We start from the raw sequence: 19,997 nt of genomic DNA, 5'->3' as shown, positions 1-19,997 counted from the left end.
ACACACGTTCCCAAAAAAACACACGTTCCCACAAGCATTACAGTTTTGAGATCAAAGAGGATTAAAGGGATTGACTCCACACTAATGCTAGAGGCATCTAATCTAACATTTTCATGTTTCATTTGTATTATATTGACAGCAAACAACAGGGTTAACTTAATATACTTGATATTATATGATATAAACAAGAAATGACCTAATCTAATTTCTAAACATTTTGAATGAATTCTGTAATGCTACAGCATGCATTGCTCACTGGCCATTTCTGAAAACTGTCTAGGGTACCACCAAACTTTGTGTGGAGTAATATGTTACAGTAAGCCCTGAATGAATGAATGCACAAATAACATTTATTTAGAATCTATTTTTTCTAGTGGAGGAATCTAATCTTTGGTAGGGCTCTGCCCCATCTGTCCAAATGGACCAGCCGCGCCTTGGGTTAAAGGAAAATTCCGGTATTTAGCACTTTTGTTTTTTTTTTGGTTTGTTTTGGATGAACTAGAGTGGTGGACACCGAAATTTTGACGATTGGTCCCGTCTCGACTTTTCTGACTCGTTTTAAATCGCCTTTGACTACTCAAGAGTGGCTGCCAACAGGCATACTCAAACATGTCCTAAACAACCCTCAACGTTCGTTTTCAAAACTGTGCATCTCACCGAGTGGTTAGTGGTGTTCTGTCTGTTTCTGTCATGTTTTATTTGGCATTTTGTAAAATCCCATTGATTTCTGTTGGAAGACTCATTGCACGTTGATATTACTGCGGCATCGTCTGCTTCAGGTTCAAATATTAAGCGGAAGTTTATACGCGGTTGTGAGGTGTCTGAAAAAATAGTTCCACAATAGCAAATAAGACGGCTGGAAATCATACATTGCGCCGATATATTTGATTTTAATAATCAACGATTTTAATAATCAACGAATACACCACTAACCACTAGGTGAGTTGCAGTTTTGAAAAAGAACGTTTAAGGGTTGTTTTAGCATGTTGGCAGCCACTGAGTAGTCAAAGGCGAGTCAGAAAAGTCGAGACAGGACCAATCGTCAAAATTTCGGTGTCCACCACTCTAGTTCATCCAAAACAAACCAGAAAAGGGACTCAAAGTGCTAAATACCGGAATTTTCCTTTAAATCATACCATTTTTGCAGATAAAGCAATGATAAATGCTCTCGCCTACTTTAATTTGCAGTAGTACCTATAGTAGTAGTAATAGCAGTATAAGAGCTAATTCAGCCTTTTAAACTGGCCTATATTGAAGACAAGATAAATTACAGATTGAGTTGTGTTTATTTTCCTTTCTGTCAATTTGATTTTGCTTTTAAAAAGCTCCTCTCGATCATTGCTTCATACTTTAAATGTCATAAGATGTTTTGGTGTAGGCTAAGGCAATATTGTCAAAGCACAATCATTCCGAACATTTTATTGTCTAACATACAACTCAACAAAATATATATGAACAAAAATAGTTTACAAACATATAGAACTGTATGGCTAAATACAACTTGTAAAATGTTTTTCCACCCAATTATATTCTTTTGTAGCATCAATCCACATTGGCAGCTACAGTATAAGGCATCAGTCTGTAGTAGTGGATACATTCCCAAGACATTATGCTCTCTTGCCACTGGATAAGAACTTTCCATGGTGCCATAGATAGTGCCAGTGCCATGGGCTTTCCGTATATCTTATACCATTCAGCTAATAGTACAAATGCTGCTGGTGCTGTAGTCCACATTTAAAGAGGTGTGAGCAATATATAATATAAAATAAAAATAAAAAATAACTTAAAGTTTCATGTCTTTGGGATTTTCAGTCATTTCGAACAAAAATTAAACAGTGCATTTGCCTGCAGACCTAACAAATCTGATACATTCTTTATAAACACGAGGGGTAAAGCTGCTTTGTGTTTTAGGTGCTGACTTGATTAGTGCTAACATTTAATGTTACCACTGCAGATAAAGCATGTTTGTGCCCACATTTCACCATGAAATGATATCAATCATTAAGCGACTGCCCTGATAACATGCTGCCCCGCTGTTGAGGGGTGATGAGGGTGAGCAGAATTTCGTTTCCAAGAAAGCGGCCCCTGTGGAGAGAAAGGGTTTCCCTAGCAGTGGCCTCGGTACCAAATAACATGACAGCCTCACCAAGACCGTTCCCCTTCTTATCTCTTAGCAACGTTACATCCTCCTTCGCCACAAGAAACTGCTGAAAAATATCCTGGACTTGCACCAATGACACATCTGCAGGTAAGTTTCTCACGTATACACAGGTTTTACTTAAGCCAGAGTGCGGCTGTTTTGGTTTATCCATCATTTTCCTGTTTGAGCACAACTGGGACATCATCTTTTCTCTGGTGATAGATGACACATCCAGAACCAGTGTTCCAAAGCGACTGCCGCTGAGGTTCATGGCAGACACATAATCCTCCACCCGATCAAAAGCAACAAAAGCTGTACTGGTGCGCATGAGGTTTTTATCAAGCAAGTGCTGGACCTTGCTGTTTGGAAGATGGGAACAGCCCAAAAGGGTTTTTATTGCCGTCTTATTCATGCTGGGCTGGAGGTTCCTTACCATTATGTAATATTCTTCGCGCTTCTTTTTGAAAGTCTTTGGGAACTGATCTCCAGAGTGAGGTCTTTTACGTGTTGAAATGCATGCTTCTTTTTGATCCAGGTGTACTTCTGGTGACAAAGTGACTGTTTGGATCTGCTGTGGGGAGCCCTTGGGTTTCATTGTGGCGTAGGTCCACTGCTTCACTGTGGCTTTCTTGATCTCCACAGGAAAGGTACGAAAGGTTTTCCCATTCCTCTGCAGCCCTACCTCCACCTCGTCCTCGCTGGCTACCTTAACCAGACAACCACGGCGTTCCCCCAAGCGGACATTCACAAGCGCCTGTTGAACACAGAGGCCATGGAGAAAATGCCTGATTTCAGCTTTAGTGATAGTGTGTGGCAGCCCATATAGACGCAAGTAACCAGGATTACAGACTGATGCTTCCATTTTCAACTGTTCCTTTTCCACTTTGTCACTATCAGTCGTTGATAGTGATGGACTAAGAGCTGTTGGTGATGGTGAATGACTGGTTTGAGTTGTCTGCAAATGTATAAGAGGTTTGCTGCTATTGGGATCCTCTTTAGTGGATGTTGTTTGTGTTTTCGTTTCCATTCCATTATTAAGAGCAATATACAGGGCTAGCAGCAATGTTGTGGCATCCGGCTGACTATTGCTCAGAGGTTCCACTTTTTCATAAGGTTGTTTGGTAGAGTCCACTGACTGGGTTTCAGGGGAATCTTTGAGTTTTGTAGAATCTTGCTTTAGGCTCAAAACCAGTTTTTCCTTCAATTCTGCTGGACTGCTGATATGCAGTGTCACATGTGATCCCTTCAGAACATTTCCAGATCTTCTCATGGCAAGTTGGCCATCTTGTTCTGAAGAAAATATGATAAAGGCCTCTCCCAGATCCCCTCCTGTGATGTGGACAGCACCCTGGGGAATCCATAAACCATGAAAAAATTCGCGAATATCGTCAGCTTCAGCCTCAAAGGTTAGACCCTGCAGACGCAGCACGATGGCCATGGATGGAACGTACCTACAGCGGGAAAACAGAATATTCAGAGTTAGACCATAAGTAAACATAAAACAAACAACACAAACCTAATACAGTAGGTCTAATCAAATCCATGTCTTCACTTCCAGAAAGAAAACAATGACTAGCACGCATGGCTTTTGAACAAAGGTTTAGCCAGTAAATTAGCCTACTTCTCGATATGACCAGAGCCCCCTTATTAGACATTATCTGATATGACCTTGAACACTAAACTTACCAACTTTCCAAGTGCACATATACACAATTTAACTAACTTTGTAACGGCTAAATACTTTATTTATTTAACTAAAGCAAGCACCGTCCCTTATGCGTGACTGTCAGCTCTCTGAGGAAAACCGCAGGGCATGTGAGTATGCGTTGGTGGGAGGGGTAGATAGTAGAGGCAAAACAGGAAGTTGTTGTAGTCGCTCTACCATGGCGACGAGGACGCCACAAGCGAATATTTGCAGAGCAACTTTTATCATTTTACTTCAACTAAGTGCTTATTCTGGTCAGCTATTCACAATATCCTTCCAAGGGCCATCAGACTGTGGGAAAGAGAGCGTTTTTGACATCTCAAGTTTATCCTGCGTTAAGTGCGGACCAAATCAAGTTCCTAGTAAATCTGGTATGTGCTCGCTAACCCGCGAAGTTAGCCAATGTGGTTAACGACATGTTAACGTTAGCTAACAGGTTGCTGGTTTGTGGTTTTGTCAGATAAGCCCTCTCAATATATTTGAATTGACTCTAAAGTTACTTCGTTACACATAGGCCCCTGTTTATTTGACAAAGTTGGTTTTATACGTTAAATGACGTTGGCGAGGTATGATACCTGTCTTGTGCATATATCAGATAACGGTACATGTCAAGCTAATCTTATGATAACTCCGTTAGCATGTTATAATATTAACTTTAACGTCGCATACAACGATGAAAGTTTTAACGTTTCGGCTTGACTGCCATGCTAGCACAATAAATGCATAGCATGCTGGATACTGTTAGCATGTAAGTTACCGTTAGAAATATTGTAACGTTAGCTAACAAGACAACTACGTTCGTTAATCTCTTTCTCTGTGCGACCACTAGTGCTAACGTTATTCATACCCTGCACATTCAACAACGCATGGTCATTGTCGCTAGCAAGATAAGTAGCTAAGAAAGAAATCACTGTTTCAGAAATAAATAAATCCCATCATCAATGCAGATTGGGATTGTTAGGTAACATTAACTGAATACTGATTGTAATAAAATACTTCTTAGAAGCTCATGTCAAACCTTAATTTTCGAGGCTGAAGAGGCCCGACACGGATTTTCTGTGATATGACAGGTGGATTTGCGTTTGACTGTTGTTGTCATAGCTTTAACGGCATCGTCCTGTCACAAGAGCTGATGGACTTTTCTCTCACGCAGGTCTGAGCTGTGAGTGCCAGGTTGGGTATCGTGTGCTTGTCAGCAATGGCGCTTTGGTTGCCTGTCAACGATGTCCCGAATCAAAACCGGTAACAACACATTGAACTTTAATTTGAAGCTAATAGCTTCCACCGTAAAAGGTGCCTATTAGTCGTGGTAGCTCATAGGCTACTTTCATGCCTATGTATTTTGATGCGGCTCTCACAGTAAAAGTATTCCAGTCATTCATTCTGGCTATCTAACAGAAGAGAGAATGCTAGATCTGGCTGATTGTGTTTTGTAAGGGTTTATGTCTAATCAGTGTTCCTGCCATTTTATGAGATGCAGACATGGATGTGTAGTATGCTGACTTGTGTGTTGCACTGCAGGTGGTGACACAAGATGGCTATGGCTGTATTCGTTGTCCTGGACCTGGTGCCATTGGAGAAGATGGCACCTGCATCTGTCCTGCTAACCACATCCTGGGTGGGAAAGTCAGGGACACAGATATGCTAGAGTATTTGTCAAGTCTGAGAGAGAGAAAAAATAGCTAATTCTGAGTGAGGTCATGTTCCTATAGATATTGGTCAGGTACTGGCAATATTGCAGGAACGTCTCAATAGACATATCATATCAATGTACCGGTATACAAGATACATCTTGCCAGCAGTTTGTAACACAGGGTTATGTTTGTGTGCCTGTGTTTTTTTAGTGGAGAGAGACCACAGGGGAAACATTCAAGAAGAGGCCACCTGTGAGCTCTGCATCAACTCCGATCCTGCCTTATCGGCCCCAGATTCCACAGGAAGCAGGTAACACCCTAGCCTGGTTTACAGATCCACTGCTTTGTTTCACCTCGTGAAGTGAGTCTGGCCTCTCACAACTGGGAAACGTTTCCAACTCTAGCGCTCTACTTCAACTAACAAACTGATAATGAACTGCATCGGCAGTCAGGAGACAAAGTATTTAGGCCTACCTTTGCTGTACAGAAATGTGTATATTCACATACACACAAGAAACTAGAGTCATCCTCTCTCATCTCTGTTTGGCCCCAGCACCTTGGATGTCCAATGAAAATGTTAATGTATTGTCAGATATCAGACTAATATCAGGGCCAGGCTAGTAACACTCTGCAAAACAACCTGTATCTGTAGTTATTATTACTGACAGTACAATTTATACAGTCATTTATGTTTCATTTAACATTACAAGCTTCAAAGATACTATGTGAATGTATGCTGATTTGCTATGGAAATGCCAGAGGAGTGTATGTTGTTGATAGTGTGCTGTCTCTGGTAGGTGTGTGAGATGCCATGACTCATTCATTAACACATCCCTGTCCTGCCTGTGTGGAGGCTCCAACATCCTGGTAAGATAGAGAGGCATACTGCACCTCATGTTATGTAGATTTGATCATGTAGTGAGAAAAGTACAATGTGTTGTTTTCTATTTTTGGATTATTTGTTTTGTTGTATAATTAATTTGTTGTTGTCTGTGCTCTCTTTAAAATGCTGAGTGTTTATGGATGTTGTGCGTTGTAGGCTGGAGGACTGTGTCTTCCCCCAAATAGTCTCCCTACCACTGTTGTTGCCAGTGTCAACTTTGCTCAACTGGTAAGGGCACTGTGCAGGAATCTGTTGATAACATACAGCTTTGCTAAATAAATAGCGAGTGCTAAATGTATGTAACATTGAATATTAATCTTGTGTGCGTGTGTGTGTGTTTGTCTGTGTCTGTGTCTGTGTGTGTGTGTGTCTGTGTCTGTGTCTGTGTCTGTGTCTGTGTGTTTGTAAAAATATCCTCTACAGGCTCTTCCTGTTCAGTCTGTGTGGTTCTCCAGTTTTCTCTACTCCTCAGCAGCGGCTTGTTTGGTAAACTTGTGTCTATAATATAATATAATATAATATAATATAATATAATTAAATATTAGATAAAAGTGTCTGCTAACCTATGACCGTAACCATTATAATTATGATATAATATGATATGATCATGATGTGATTTATGATTTCATATAATAATTTGAATATGATAATAATATAAATATAGTATAATATAATATAATGTAATAATATAATATAATATAATAATGTAATATTACTTATTCATGAAATATTACTTATTAATATCCTTTATTAACATGTGTGCATGTGCATAGATTATTCATAGATACACACTAACCCCAAATAAGGACAAGAGTAATCAGATATGCCATGGTAGAATCGTTTTGATGATGGCTGCTCTAGTGACCCTGTTGTTGCTCTGCTGTAGTTGTTCTCTAACAGGAGCTCGTGTCAGGTGCTGGGGAACATGTGTGTGATGAACATGTACTCCTCCAGCAGCGTGACCAGTGATGCATGTGGGCTCTACAACACTATCTTCAGAACCACGGCGGCTCAAGGACACTCCCAGGACATCACACATTGGTACAAACAGTGCATATGCTATAGAAATCACTGGTTATGCACACACAGTGCTCTCCTTAACACACGCACACACACGCATACACACACACACACACACACACACACACACACACACACACACAAAAAAGTACTCAAGTAGAAACTAATGATGTGTAGATAGATTTGTATGGTTTGCGTACACTAAGTATGATTGGTGTGGTTTGTGCAGGAGAATGAACATGCCCTGGCTGTATTATGGCGATCAGCCTGGTTTGGCATCACGTGTGTTACGAGCTGAACCACTCCCTATTGGCTATAGTTTCAGAGGACCTAATCAGGTACGATTGTTAGTGCAATAGCCACAAAGGAAGCTGTTGTCACACTTTTACCTACCTGAAGATTTTTATGTATGTATCCTTTCTCTCTAGAACACACAGATTGAGCTCACTGCTGCTGTCTACAATGCTGGAGGACTTTTCTTACGATGGGAAAACCTTACAAGAGGAGCTCTACAGGTATGAAGTAGCACACACACACACACACACATACACATATGGTATATTTTATGAATTAGTCCGTTTAAACTTTTAAGGAGACACATAACAAATCACAACCCAACAACATGAGGAGAGTTGAACTAGAAGTCAGCTGACCAGATGGGGGGAGGCTGATGGATTGTCACTTCCTGAAGGTTTGACCCCTGACCTCACTATTTCAGGCTCCTCTTCTCACGTTACTCCTCTCTTCTTTGCCCCCATTTCTTTGTCGCCCATTATCTGCCTTTATTGCTGTTTACTCGTTTTAAAGTGTTAAGATAAAGAGTATTGGAACAGGCTGCATACAATCAAACATTACTGTTTAAATACACTATCAGTTACCTGGCAACCTATACGCATTTTGTATAGCAATCACGCATTTTCACACCAAAGTATGCCGGTATGATTTTTTTACTTAAAACTGCTTGTGTGTGTGCGTGCATGCAGGCTTAAAGCCCAAATTAAGTCACAGCACATCCAGGGAGATACCTTTCAGTGTGTGTGTCTGGTGCGAGGTCCCCTTTTTGACGGGTTTGGAATGTACAAGCGGGTTAATTCGCCTGAGAGTCACTTTCTCTATCAGAATCAAATTCCCTATGCAGGGGTTGGAAGCCTGGCTGATCTTTTAACAAACCCCTAAACAATGATTAGGGGTTTGTCTTTATTAAGCTACTGTAAAAGATTCAGTTTGCACTTTCAGGAACACATTGGATCAAATTTAGATAGATATCCGATATTAAAGATGGGTTGCAAAATGTATCTTGCGTGTTTGGCTATGTCTGTTTTTGGCTGCATGCGTGAAGGCCCACATGAGCATTTGTTTTTCTCGGCTCGAGGGGCTTCTCAAAACATATCTTCAAGGTTGCCACAACTTGGCAGGCCTGCACTGTGGACAGATTCCTCTCATTCCTCAGATGGTCCTGCAGGATTGTATGTATCGGTGTCATTAGTGGAGTTTTCCAATGAGAAATCTCTGAGCCACTGGGAAATAATGTTACTGATCAGCAACCCTGGATAATGTCTGTCATACTCTGAAAGTGACTTAATGAAAACCTCCCCTTTTTTCACTCTTCTTGCTCCATTTTCTAGCTCTGCCCTGACACAGTCATCAGGCAACAAGCTGCTTACACCTTTGGGACCGCCTACAAGCAAAGTGTGAGTCTTAAAATACACACACACATGTCTTATACCTCACATGCCAAACATTTCAGTGACAGCGATGCTTATTCTTCATTCTGCGTGTGTTTGTTTGGGTTTGGGTGTCAGTGTGTGCTGCCTATTACGGAGATGCTGGCCCGTTTCCCTGAGCCCTTGTTCTATGACGTCTTCCTGGTGCTGAGGTCCTCTCAGGGAGAAAGGCGTCTTGTGGCCCTGCCTGTTCTAAACCTCAACCTACAGTTCAATGGACAGTTTATCAATCAAGGTGATGATGTTCTCACACCTACAGTAACACACATTCATGCAGTGAACAGTGAACTAATGAGTTAAACCTAATTAATGGTGTGAAGTGTTTGTGTGTCAAAGTCAAAGTTTATTGTCAATTTCTTCACATGTCAAGACATACAAAGAGATCGAAATTGCGTTTCCTACTATCCCACGGTGGAGACAAGACATATTTTACCAATTAGGTCCACAGACAAACATAACATTCAAGTAAACAATATAAAAAGTAAAAAATAAGAAGGCACATACAATGAAGAAATAAGAGCAGCAAAATTTGGTAGAAATTGTGCAATTGTGCATACAGTAGACAGTCAATATAATAGTGCAAAAGTCAGGCCAATAAATGGCTGAGGTAGTTTTGTTTGACCTAAGTATGCAAGTGGCATAGTGGTGCAAGTTATGTAAGAGCAGCAGAAGTGTGTTCAGAAGTGTTCAGGACAACAGGACAACAACAAGTTGCAAGTGTGCAAGTGTACAAGTGGAGTAGTGCAAGTGGAGTAGTGCAAGGCAGCCATTGTGGGTCTAAAAGTCCAGGATGTTATGTAGCTGAGGGTGGAGGGGGGAGAGGGGGGAGAGAGTTCAGCATCCTAACAGCCTGGTGTATGAAGCTGTTGGTGAGTCTGGTGGTGCGGGAGCGGTGTGTGTGTGTGAGAAAGTGTATGCGAGTATTGGTCTTGAAGAATGCTATTAAAAACCGTCTCCTCAATTCCAAATGGAGACACCGAGTTGACCGGGTTGATCCAATGTAGCTAGAGCAGGTAAAACTTGAGACTGGCTTGCGAAAGAGTAGTTCTTTATTCTAGATGTTACTGCAGAGTTCTGGTAGCTCTGCTCCACGAACAGCACAGCACAATGTTGCAAAGTGAAGCCAAGACAATGAACAGATCTAGAACACTCATGGTTAGATATAATGACAACAATTAGATAGTGCTAATTAGATGTGTCTTGTGGGGGGAGCCATTAGTTAGGTACACCATTTGGCATTCTGTCTGCTTACAATAAACACTTTGTCTTAGTCGTTTCTGTGGCTTAGACAAAAATACAAGAGAATGTATTTAAAAGACCAATATCAATGTTCAGCAGTCTGTAACCGCGCTGTACTGTACTGTATGTCTGTGCCGTAGGCTCCAACATGAATAACTGGTACCTGACGCGCAGGCTGATGGTCGTGGACACACTGAGTGGGCGAGAGAAGAGTTTGAGTGCCACCCCCAGAGTCCTGCGCGTGGCCACAGACATCAGGATCGGGTGAGACAGCGGGCCGGCCGTGGTCAACATGTGGGGAGCTGACGTGGCGGTGGCGGTCAATCAATCAATCAATCAGATTTATTTATATAGCACATTTAAACATGATTTGCATCAACCAAAGTGCTTTACAGAGACCAGTGGTGGCGGTGCTGACTGTGTCCTGCTCTGTCACAGGTTCCAGCTGGTGCCACTGACGCAACGGGGGGAGGTGTATCCCCCTCTAATCACGGTCTCCTACACAGACGTCCTCGTCGCAGAGCCACTCACACAGACCGTCTCTGTGAGTCAGTTCATTCCCCCGTCATTTTAAAGCTCAAGTGTTAGAAGCACAGTACATTTGTGAGGGTGTCCTAAGATGCTCACTTTAATGTGCACATTTGTTTTACTTATATATTTACATATTTAAAAAATATATAGATATACTGTATTACTGGACCGAGCAGTACAACTATATGCTACAATGCATAGAACATTAATTGGACTGTGTTAAGTGAATAGTATATATATATTTTTTTATATTGCCTGTCGTGTAGAATTCTGATCAACTGAGCCAAACTCAGAATGATTTTGACAAAGCGAAAGAATATCAGGTCAGGTCACCTGTACTAATAATTAACTGCCTAGTTCTTCCATTTAGGCTATTTACTTACTTTAACCTCCACTAACCAGACATTCCTTATAGTTTACTTACATTTCCTGACCTCTGACCCTTAGGAATGCATCTACTCCTAACTCTGCTTGTTTTCACTTAAACCATTCTTCCGTTTCCATACATTAAGGATACTAACCATTCTTCCGTTTCCATACACTAAGGATACTAACCATTCTTCCGTTTCCATACACTAAGGATACTAACCATTCTTCCGTTTCCATACACTAAGGATACTAACCATTCTTCCGTTTCCATACGCTGATACTATATAATTTAGTTTCACAAAATAATGATGTTACACAAAATAAAGATACTACATAAAAGATACTACATGCCCTCCCGTATTAAAGGTTGTATCAGCGATTGCAAGCCCAAACATAAGTGATCACATTCATCTAATCTTTCCTCACGATTCGCTAGCTGCCTGCCCCATAAACATGCCGTCAAAAACAAAATGCATTTCTGCAGGCAGCTTAGGCGCCAAGATCTGTACACAAAAACAATAGACTGCAACAGTGCTACCAACCACTCAAAACCAAAATAAATAGTGTTCCAACCAATCACCAACGAGATGCGCGTGTAGGAGAGTTTCAATTGCACGGGAGGGAGGGGGAGGGAGTAGCGAGCTAGCTCTCTGTTTTGTTTGAATGTCAACAGAAGTGACGTTACAACGCCATCGCTGATACAACCTTTAATGTGTGACCATGCTTATATAGAATATAATGTCCTTTTTTGTTGCTTGATGTCCTTTTTTGTTGCTTGTTCCTTCGGATACGATGTTAAACCGAGGTCCTGACTTACTGTGGTCATTTAAGATCAAATGACACCCGGTGTCCTGGCTAAATTCCCAGGCCCCCCTAATCATCCCCCAATGTAATTGGCTCATTCATTCATTCCCTGACTCTCCACCTCAAGCTGGTGTGTGGTGAGCGCTTTCGCGCATAATGGCTACCGTGCATCACCCAGGCAGGTTCTACACACTGGTGGTGGTCAGTGAGGTGGCTCTGCACTTTGGGTGCCTTGAAAAGTGCTATAGCAATGCGTTGTTGTTGTTGTTGTTGTTGTTGTTGTCTGTATGATTTAATATGTGACTGGGATTTGTAGGTGGCCTTCTCCATGGAATATGAGATGGATCAAAATGAGGCCCAAGTGAAGACCGATGTGAGTGGTGTGTGTGTGTGCATCTGTGTGTGCGTCTTTGTGTGTGTGTGTGTGTGTGCGCGCGTCTGTGTGTGCATCTGCAGTATTTTGTCATTTCTATATTTCAGGGTTGGTATGATACCCTAAAGTATGACATGTGACAAAGTTTCTTAATGATGTGTGTATGTGGGGCAGATTGCTCTAGGTGTTTTAGGTGGTGTAGCTGTGATTTATGCCCTGGTGAAGACCGCAAGCTGGAAGAGAAGAATCATGTCTCAGATAATTGATCTGGAGGTAAACAACTCCTCTTCACAGGCTTGGACCACAGTACTCGGCTGTATACGACTGCTGACATTTTTATTTTTTTTTAACTTGTGTTTCTCTGTTTGTGTCTTCATCAGACCATTCTGAAGTTTCTGGTGTTCTACGCTGGAGATTTGGCCAATGTCTTCTTTGTTATCACCATGGGAACTGGCCTGTACTGGCTCATTTTCTACAAGGTGTGTGAATGTGCAGTGTACTGTGCCCACGAGTGCATGTATTGGTGTGACTTTCTATTACAGAGGCCCTTGTGCCTAGTTTTGCCATCTTAATTTTTCTTCCTTTTTTCCTCTTCTGCTTTAAAAATTCTCTGCATGTTCTCTCCAGACACTGGAGGCAAGTGGGGATTTCCCTTCTCTTTGATTCTTTGTGTCTCTTAGTCTCTAAGCTGTGTTTCTTTTCTTCCTCTTTTTCAGCCTCAAAATTAAGGGGCAATAACTAATAACAAAGTGTGTGTGTGTGTGTGTCTGTGTGTTGTTTGTGTGTGTGTGTGTGTGTGTGTGTGTGTGTGTGTTTGTGTGTGTGTGTGTGTGTGTGTGTTTCCAGGCTCAGCAGTTTGTGTCTGTGCTGCTGCCGTTGCCTCAGCAGGAGGAGAGTTTTGTGACATACGTGGGCTGTGCCTTTGGTTTCAAGGTGAGAACAACACCTGCCCTAACAGCTCATTTGCACCAAATCCCTCTCCATCAGGTTGTGTCTGTGTTTTTGCTCTGTCCTCTGTTTTGCGTTTCCTTGTGAGTGTGCACACCATGTACTTCCTCTCCTTTCCTCCTCAGTGTGTACTGCGCATAGTTAATATTGCATTTAATGATTTGTCGCAGTGTTTTAGCTGTCAAAAATAGAAGTTTTGCAGGTGGTGACTGACTTCTGGCCTGGAACCAGTGGTTATAACCTTGATATAGGGAAGCCAAGATTTTTTTGTTTTCCCCCTCGAGACCAAAACAGGAGAAACAAACGACCTTTATGGCCATTGAACTGTTTTCAGAAGTGACCAGAAGCAGCATCCATAAAAAGATAAAGAATAAAGAGACTTGGTGCCTATTTGAAGCGGAGCAGAGTGTAGCTCCATTTCCCAAATGCTTCTGAAACGTGCCGCTGAGCAGCTGGTGGCAAAACAAACATTGACCAGAGTGGTGGCTATCAGCTCCCTCAACGTGTCGCCGAGGCATAAAGAAGACAGATCTGGTGGAAAGCAATTCTTGGTCCATAACACAGTCAGCAGTCTACAACCACTCCCCCTGGTGGTCAAACTGTATGTGCTCACCTACTCACTGGAGCTCACAGTCGCATGGAATGCTCAGCTGTCCTGTCCAATTAACAATTCAGTATCTCCTTCACAGAGTGTTGAGGTCTGTGTCTGTCTTTAGTTTAGTTTAGTTTAGTTTAGTTTGGATAGGTGGTACCTACCCTCTTTGTGTAATCCCTCACTCTGCTCTCTCCTCTCCTTATGTCTCTGCTTCCCTTGTGTCCTTGGTCTCTAGGCAGTGCAGTTCCTCCATAAGCTTGTGCAGCAGCTCACGGTGGATATCTTCTTCATAGACTGGGAGAGGCCACGCAGCAAATCACTCAAACTAGTGGAGGGTGAGCTCTTTTATTGGCCTCTGCTAATAGATCTCTGTTTGTTTTGGCTCGTGAGATTTCTGGGTAAAGCTTACTATCTATTATGAAATCCATCTCTACCACGGAATGTGGCTGTTTCTGCGTGTAGGAAATGACACATAGACTGATTTCGGTATTTTTCTGCACATGGCGCTTTTCCCACAGTGGCTCCTTAAATAGCCTAGCGTTCAAGGTTCTGAGTTGCTGTGCGCCATAGCTTTGCTATGCCTTTAGCAATGATACGTTTGTCTAGACTCCAGTTCTATCTGAATGAATAGGGTATTATTATGGTCTGAGCCTTACATTACACAGTGGGGCTGCCGCTGTGTTATTTCCAGTGTGATCCCCCATAGCTACCCAGGCTACTGGATGAATACGGCATGTGCTGTATGTGTGAACTGTTTGTTAACTGTGTGTGTGTGTGTTTGTATGAACTGTTTGGTAACAGTGTGTGTGTTTGTATGTATGAGCTGTTTGGTAACTGTGTGTTTGTTTGTATGTATGAGCTGTTTGGTAACTGTGTGTGTGTTTATATGTATGAGCTGTTTGGTAACTGTGTGTGTGTTTGTTTGTATGTATGAGCTGTTTGGTAACTGTGTGTGTGTGTGTGTGTGTTTGTATGTATGAGCTGTTTGGTAACTGTGTGTGTGTTTGTATGTATGAGCTGTTTGGTAACTGTGTGTGTTTGTATGTATGAGCTGTTTGGTAACTGTGTGTGTGTTTGTATGTATGAGCTGTTTGGTAACTGTGTGTGTGTGTTTGTATGTATAAGCTGATTGGTAACTGTGTGTGTGTTTGTATGTATGAGCTGTTTGGTAACTGTGTGTGTGTTTGTATGTATGAGCTGTTTGGTAACTGTGTGTGTGTTTGTATGTATGAGCTGTTTGGCAACTGTGTGTGTGTTTTGTATGTATGAGCTGTTTGGTAACTGTGTGTGTGTTTGTATGTATGAGCTGTTTGGCAACTGTGTGTGTGTTTTGTATGTATGAGCTGTTTGGTAACTGTGTGTGTGTTTGTATGTATGAGCTGTTTGGTAACTGTGTGTGTGTTTTGTATGTATGAGCTGTTTGGTAACTGTGTGTGTGTTTGTATGTATGAGCTGTTTGGCAACTGTGTGTGTGTTTTGTATGTATGAGCTGTTTGGTAACTGTGTGTGTGTTTGTATGTATGAGCTGTTTGGTAACTGTGTGTGTGTTTGTATGAGCTGTTTGGTAACTGTGTGTGTGCTGGTGGCCAGGAGGCGGTGAGGGGAGGAGCGCAGCGGCGCCGGTCAGCATCTGGAGGACCTACTTTGTGGCCAACGAGTGGAACGAGATCCAGACGCTGCGTAAGATCAGCCCCACGTTCCAGGTGCTGAGCGTGCTCTTCCTGCTGGAGGTGGTGGGCTTGTCCAGCCTGGCCCTCAGGGAGCCAACGCCCACGCTGCACCGGCCGCCACACGCCTACGCCCCCGCACACAGCCAGGTGCTGCGCTTCGGCCTGGCCTCCTGCCTCTGGCTCCTGGTGGGGCTGCTCCAGGTATGCATGGAGATGAATAAACAACCACATACACGCGTTCACACACACCACAGAGTGTGGTGCTCTCATCTCATGTACCCCTACATGATGTCATCAGCTGGGTAGTTGAGGGAAATGGGGCACACAAGCCTCAGGATCCACACTTCATCCCTCTGTGTTGCACACCTGGGCTACTTTATCCTAAAAGGTGATATGACATATTCCAAGGGTGATAAGGAGAATAATATGCAATCGTCCATTTCCATGATAAAGAGGCATCAGACTACAGCGGTGGCTGTTGTGTGTACAGTATATTGAAACCCTACAACAGCACGGGTCCATGAAGGCTGTAGAGGCTGGAACTGACCTCAGATACACACAGCTGTGCCCACATCGCTGTCATACTCAGACAATGTGTCAGTCAGAAGAATGAGGATCTGAGATAACCTCCCTACTTCTCTGGGTGGGTCTGTGTTTGTGTGTGTTTGTGTGTCTACAGGTGGTGTTCTTCACTGTTTTTCACGAGCGCTTTGTTGAGGATAAGATTCGTCAGTTTGTGGATCTCTGTTCCATTAGCAATGTGAGTCTGAGCACATGATGGGTGTCATAGCGGCCTGTGTTTCACAGCCTTTGTTTTTGAACATTGGGTTCTGTATATGATTTGAAAATGTGATCTCTATTTGTTGAACTGTGTGTGTGTGTGTGTGTGTGTGTGTGTGTGTGTGTGTGTGTGTGTGTGTGTGTGTGTGTGTGTGTGTGTGTGTGTGTGTGTGTGTGTGTGTGTGTGTGTGTGTGTGTGTGTGTGTGTGTCACACATTCATGGGCTAGATCTCTGTAGTGGTGCTGCCCCACCGTTGCTTTGGTTACTACATCCACGGTCGCTCTGTCCACGGCCACGCTGATACCAACATGGAGGAGATGAACGCTAACCTGAAGAGAGAGGCGGTAAGCCAAAGTGTGTGTGTGTGCTCGTGTGTGTGTGTGTGTGTTGGAATGAAATATATCCAGAAATGCAGTGAAAGCATGTATCGGTCCTGCGTCCTGAGTTGCATAACTGAAAAGTCTAGTTGTTAGTTTATGTAGGAGAGAAACCTAATCCTTACAATGTTCACTGCTAATTGTTTACCATGTTTGTGTCCTCATAACACACAGGAAAATGCACATTTTCTACCTATGAAGAGCACTAATATTAAACTTTAACTCTGACATATGTTTGTGTTCACATACACATCACTTTTAAGCCTTGAAATATAGCTCTGTGCACTGGGCTCATGGTGCTCTCTACTCCACGTCTGCGCTGTATGCAGGATAATCTGTGTGGCCAGAGGGGCCTGCTGCCAAACTCAGACACTCAGACCTTCCAGATCGCCATCACTGACCGCCTACGGAATCAGTATGACCGCATCCTGGACCCTCTCAGCCGAGTAAGACTCAAAATACACACACACACGCACACACACACACACACAGGCACCTGCACAACTGCACGGCGAGTACACACACACAGGCACCTGCACACACACACACAGGCACCTGTACATCTGCACGGCGTGTACAAACACACACACACACACACACACACACACACACACACACACAGGCACCTGCACACACACACACACACACACACACACAGCAATACTTCACAGTACAAATTCACAATCTCTCTTAATCAACCTGTCTACAGAGAAATGGCCCCTCAAGGCTGTTGGATGCCTCTTCCAATCCATTTGAGCAGAGCACGAAGGTGTACCACACCATGAACCGCTTCCTCAGCTCCATCATCGAGCATGTGAGTGGAAGGGCCACTGGTCAGCAGATGGATGGACATATGAGGGGGGCTTCTGATCAGTGCTGATGGATGGGCTGTTTTCATGTTGTGTGGAAAGGCTGGTGCTGAGTGGTGCCGTGAGCTGTGTTATTGTGCCCCTGCAGGCACACCGGGAGATGGATTACATCGTCCGGGACAAGCTCCTTTTTGAGAGGGTCATCGGGATGGAGTTCATGGAACCAAACGAAAAGAGCATTTTTTACAATGGTAGTCATTCCATTGTAAAAATGGGGGGGGGGGGGGGGGGGTTGTAGAAGTTAAAGAAATAGGAATCAGATTAATCATTAATCTCTAGATAACTTTGTTTGTTGTGTGCATGTCTGTGTTTGCGCCTGTGTCTGTGTAGATGAGTCTCACTCATTCAGCGATGTGCTGTTCTATGGGAATGAAGCGACTCTTCTCATTTTCGACACACTCTTCTTCTGTGTGGTGGACCTGGGCAGCCAGAACTTCATCCTCGCTGCTGCGCTCACCTACCTACAGCAGATGGTCAGTATTGTTTATGTGTTGAAATGCTCTATTAAACCTGCTTCATATTGGTTTAACCTGCCAACCTTGTCTTGTTCTTCCATTTCCCTCCCTTATATATATACCGATATATATAAACCATGATATGACAAGCTTTGTTTTTTTATATATATATAGGTATTTCGTCTCATCCGTGATGTACTTGGCAGGAGGAATTTGGCTGTGAAAACTCTGGTGGACAAGCGGTTCCTCATCTGATGTTTCTCAAACTCCATACTGGTACCTTAATGCTGTCAGCACAGAATGCCTTACAGCAGTATGCTATGATTCTGTTCCAGAATCTCAACTAGAAAGCAAACACTACGGCTATGCGCTCTACACTTACTGAGAGTTGGAAGGTGGCCAGGTTAGTGTGCCTCAAGCCTGGTGTCCAGCAGGTGTAGGGGATGTCCAAGCTGAGGCCACCCCTTCTCTGCATCGATGGTGGAGGCCAATCGCCGCGCTAAGGGCTGGTTCCACCTGGCCGGCCAGCCTGGCTTTGTATTTACATTCCCCACCATGGTGCCAGGTCAGTGGGCAGCTCTGTTTTAAAGCCACCATCCCACCAGTGTTGTTGTTTGTCTTCTTTTGAAATGACATGCTTGTTTGTGTTTTATGAACTTTGCTCTTTTAATGTATTTGCTATTGTAGAGTTTTGTACATGTTTACACGTAAAGGAATAAAAGAGATGTTTTTTTTATTACTAAATTACTTGTAGTCCCAATTGTTATTTCTGTTTTGTCAGTGCAGCATTGACACAGTCATTCCATTGCAAAGGATTCTATTAGACTTTGGTAACCTGGGCAATGTTGGAGAAAGGGAACATTAGCCTGAAGAATGGGGCCCAGGTAGCATGGCTGGACCATCAGCACAGGTTTCACTATACATACTAGTAAGTGGTAGAAAATCTTTCCGATAGCTGAAGTGAAAGATTATCTGAGCATGTATAGAGTTCAGCGTCAAATTTGGTCAGGTAGGGCCTAATATTCATTAGGTTTTAAAATGTAAAGTGGCTCGACTGCAAAATGCATAGAGGGTCCTAATTTAAATAACATATAAATAACATAACCGTAACAATTAAGCATGTCATTTGTATTCTCTGAAGTTGTGGACAGGTCCACTATCCCATGTTTTTTTGGCAGATGTGCAACTTCGTCTTTTGTCAGTTTTGGATTTTGTATCACTTGACAACATGGACTGACTCAAACATTTCTACACATTCATCAGCTAGCTGGCTAACAAATAAGCCAAGCTAAGCAGTAGTAGGAATGTTTCTTCATGGCCTAAGTTTTATGGGTGAAAAGGGGCATCATCTGTAGATATAAATTTTTAAAATGATAAAACTCAACTTTATAATTTTAAGCAAATTATTTTGCGGACTCCTTGGCTATGGGTTGCGGACACTGGGCACGGACTCCAAGGGGTTCCCGTACCCCACTTTGAGAACCACTGGGGTAGAGGGTGTAGTTAGGATGAATTGTATCAGAAGTCTGCAAGGTTAGACCAGTGGCAACCAGTCTTTGTAGACCCTTAGTGTTTACGATGAATGTCCTGTAGTAGAGCAATACTTCATACTGGAGCTCAGAAGAATCCAGAGTTGAGGTCATTTTTTTTTTTAAGTATATATTTTTGGCCTTTTTATGCCTTTAATGACAGGACAGTGAAGAATGACAGGAAGCGAGCGGGAGAGAGTCGTGGTGGGATCCGGAAAGGACCACGGGGCGGGAATCGAACCCGGGTTGCCGGCGTACGGTGCAGGTGTCGCGCCACGGCCGGGGCTGTTGACATCATTTTTGAAGAGCTTTAAGTGTTCAGGCCACATGTCTGCTGAGCAGCTGTTGGTG

General features: G+C 42.9%; 2 protein-coding genes across 2 annotated transcripts; one reads left to right on the top strand and one right to left on the bottom strand.

Moving 5' to 3' along the window:
• Positions 1-1,403: 1,403 nt before the first annotated feature.
• On the bottom strand, positions 1,404-3,938 carry rbm12ba (RNA binding motif protein 12Ba). Its single transcript, XM_076281168.1, has 2 exons — positions 3,827-3,938; positions 1,404-3,591 (listed from the first exon to the last, which is right to left on the bottom strand). Exon 2 carries the CDS (start codon positions 3,576-3,578, stop codon positions 1,995-1,997), a length of 1,584 nt encoding a protein of 527 aa, XP_076137283.1. The 5' UTR covers positions 3,579-3,591; positions 3,827-3,938; the 3' UTR covers positions 1,404-1,994.
• Positions 3,939-4,023: 85 nt separating this feature from the next.
• tmem67 (transmembrane protein 67) lies at positions 4,024-18,846 on the top strand. Its single transcript, XM_076281312.1, has 27 exons — positions 4,024-4,216; positions 4,999-5,087; positions 5,367-5,463; positions 5,690-5,789; positions 6,277-6,346; positions 6,519-6,590; positions 6,786-6,848; positions 7,249-7,403; positions 7,612-7,720; positions 7,811-7,897; positions 9,008-9,073; positions 9,185-9,341; positions 10,486-10,609; positions 10,784-10,889; positions 12,366-12,422; positions 12,597-12,695; positions 12,803-12,901; positions 13,269-13,355; positions 14,201-14,300; positions 15,556-15,836; positions 16,315-16,395; positions 16,644-16,760; positions 17,123-17,239; positions 17,503-17,607; positions 17,751-17,853; positions 17,993-18,135; positions 18,292-18,846. Exons 1-27 carry the CDS (start codon positions 4,024-4,026, stop codon positions 18,370-18,372), a joined length of 2,958 nt encoding a protein of 985 aa, XP_076137427.1. The 3' UTR covers positions 18,373-18,846.
• Positions 18,847-19,997: the final 1,151 nt, after the last annotated feature.

The sequence above is a fragment of the Alosa pseudoharengus genome, unplaced genomic scaffold, assembly GCF_046254945.1.
Source record: "Alosa pseudoharengus isolate Yale_2024_CS ecotype anadromous, Long Island Sound unplaced genomic scaffold, YU_APseudo_1.1 YU_APseudo_1.1_scf_12, whole genome shotgun sequence".
Classification (NCBI taxonomy): domain Eukaryota; kingdom Metazoa; phylum Chordata; class Actinopteri; order Clupeiformes; family Clupeidae; genus Alosa; species Alosa pseudoharengus.
The sequence above is the reverse complement of the archived record's forward strand: the minus strand, read 5'-3'. Positions and strand labels throughout refer to the sequence as shown.

Bases quoted from the DNA above. Each gene is read 5' to 3' on its own strand.
- tmem67 (XM_076281312.1), top strand. From the start codon at position 4,024: ATGGCGACGAGGACGCCACAAGCGAATATTTGCAGAGCAACTTTTATC. The intron at 10,610-10,783 runs GTGAGACAGCGG...GCTCTGTCACAG, and splicing joins GCCACAGACATCAGGATCGG to GTTCCAGCTGGTGCCACTGA. The intron at 17,608-17,750 runs GTGAGTGGAAGG...GTGCCCCTGCAG, and splicing joins TCAGCTCCATCATCGAGCAT to GCACACCGGGAGATGGATTA.
- rbm12ba (XM_076281168.1), bottom strand. From the start codon at position 3,578: ATGGCCATCGTGCTGCGTCTGCAGGGTCTAACCTTTGAGGCTGAAGCT.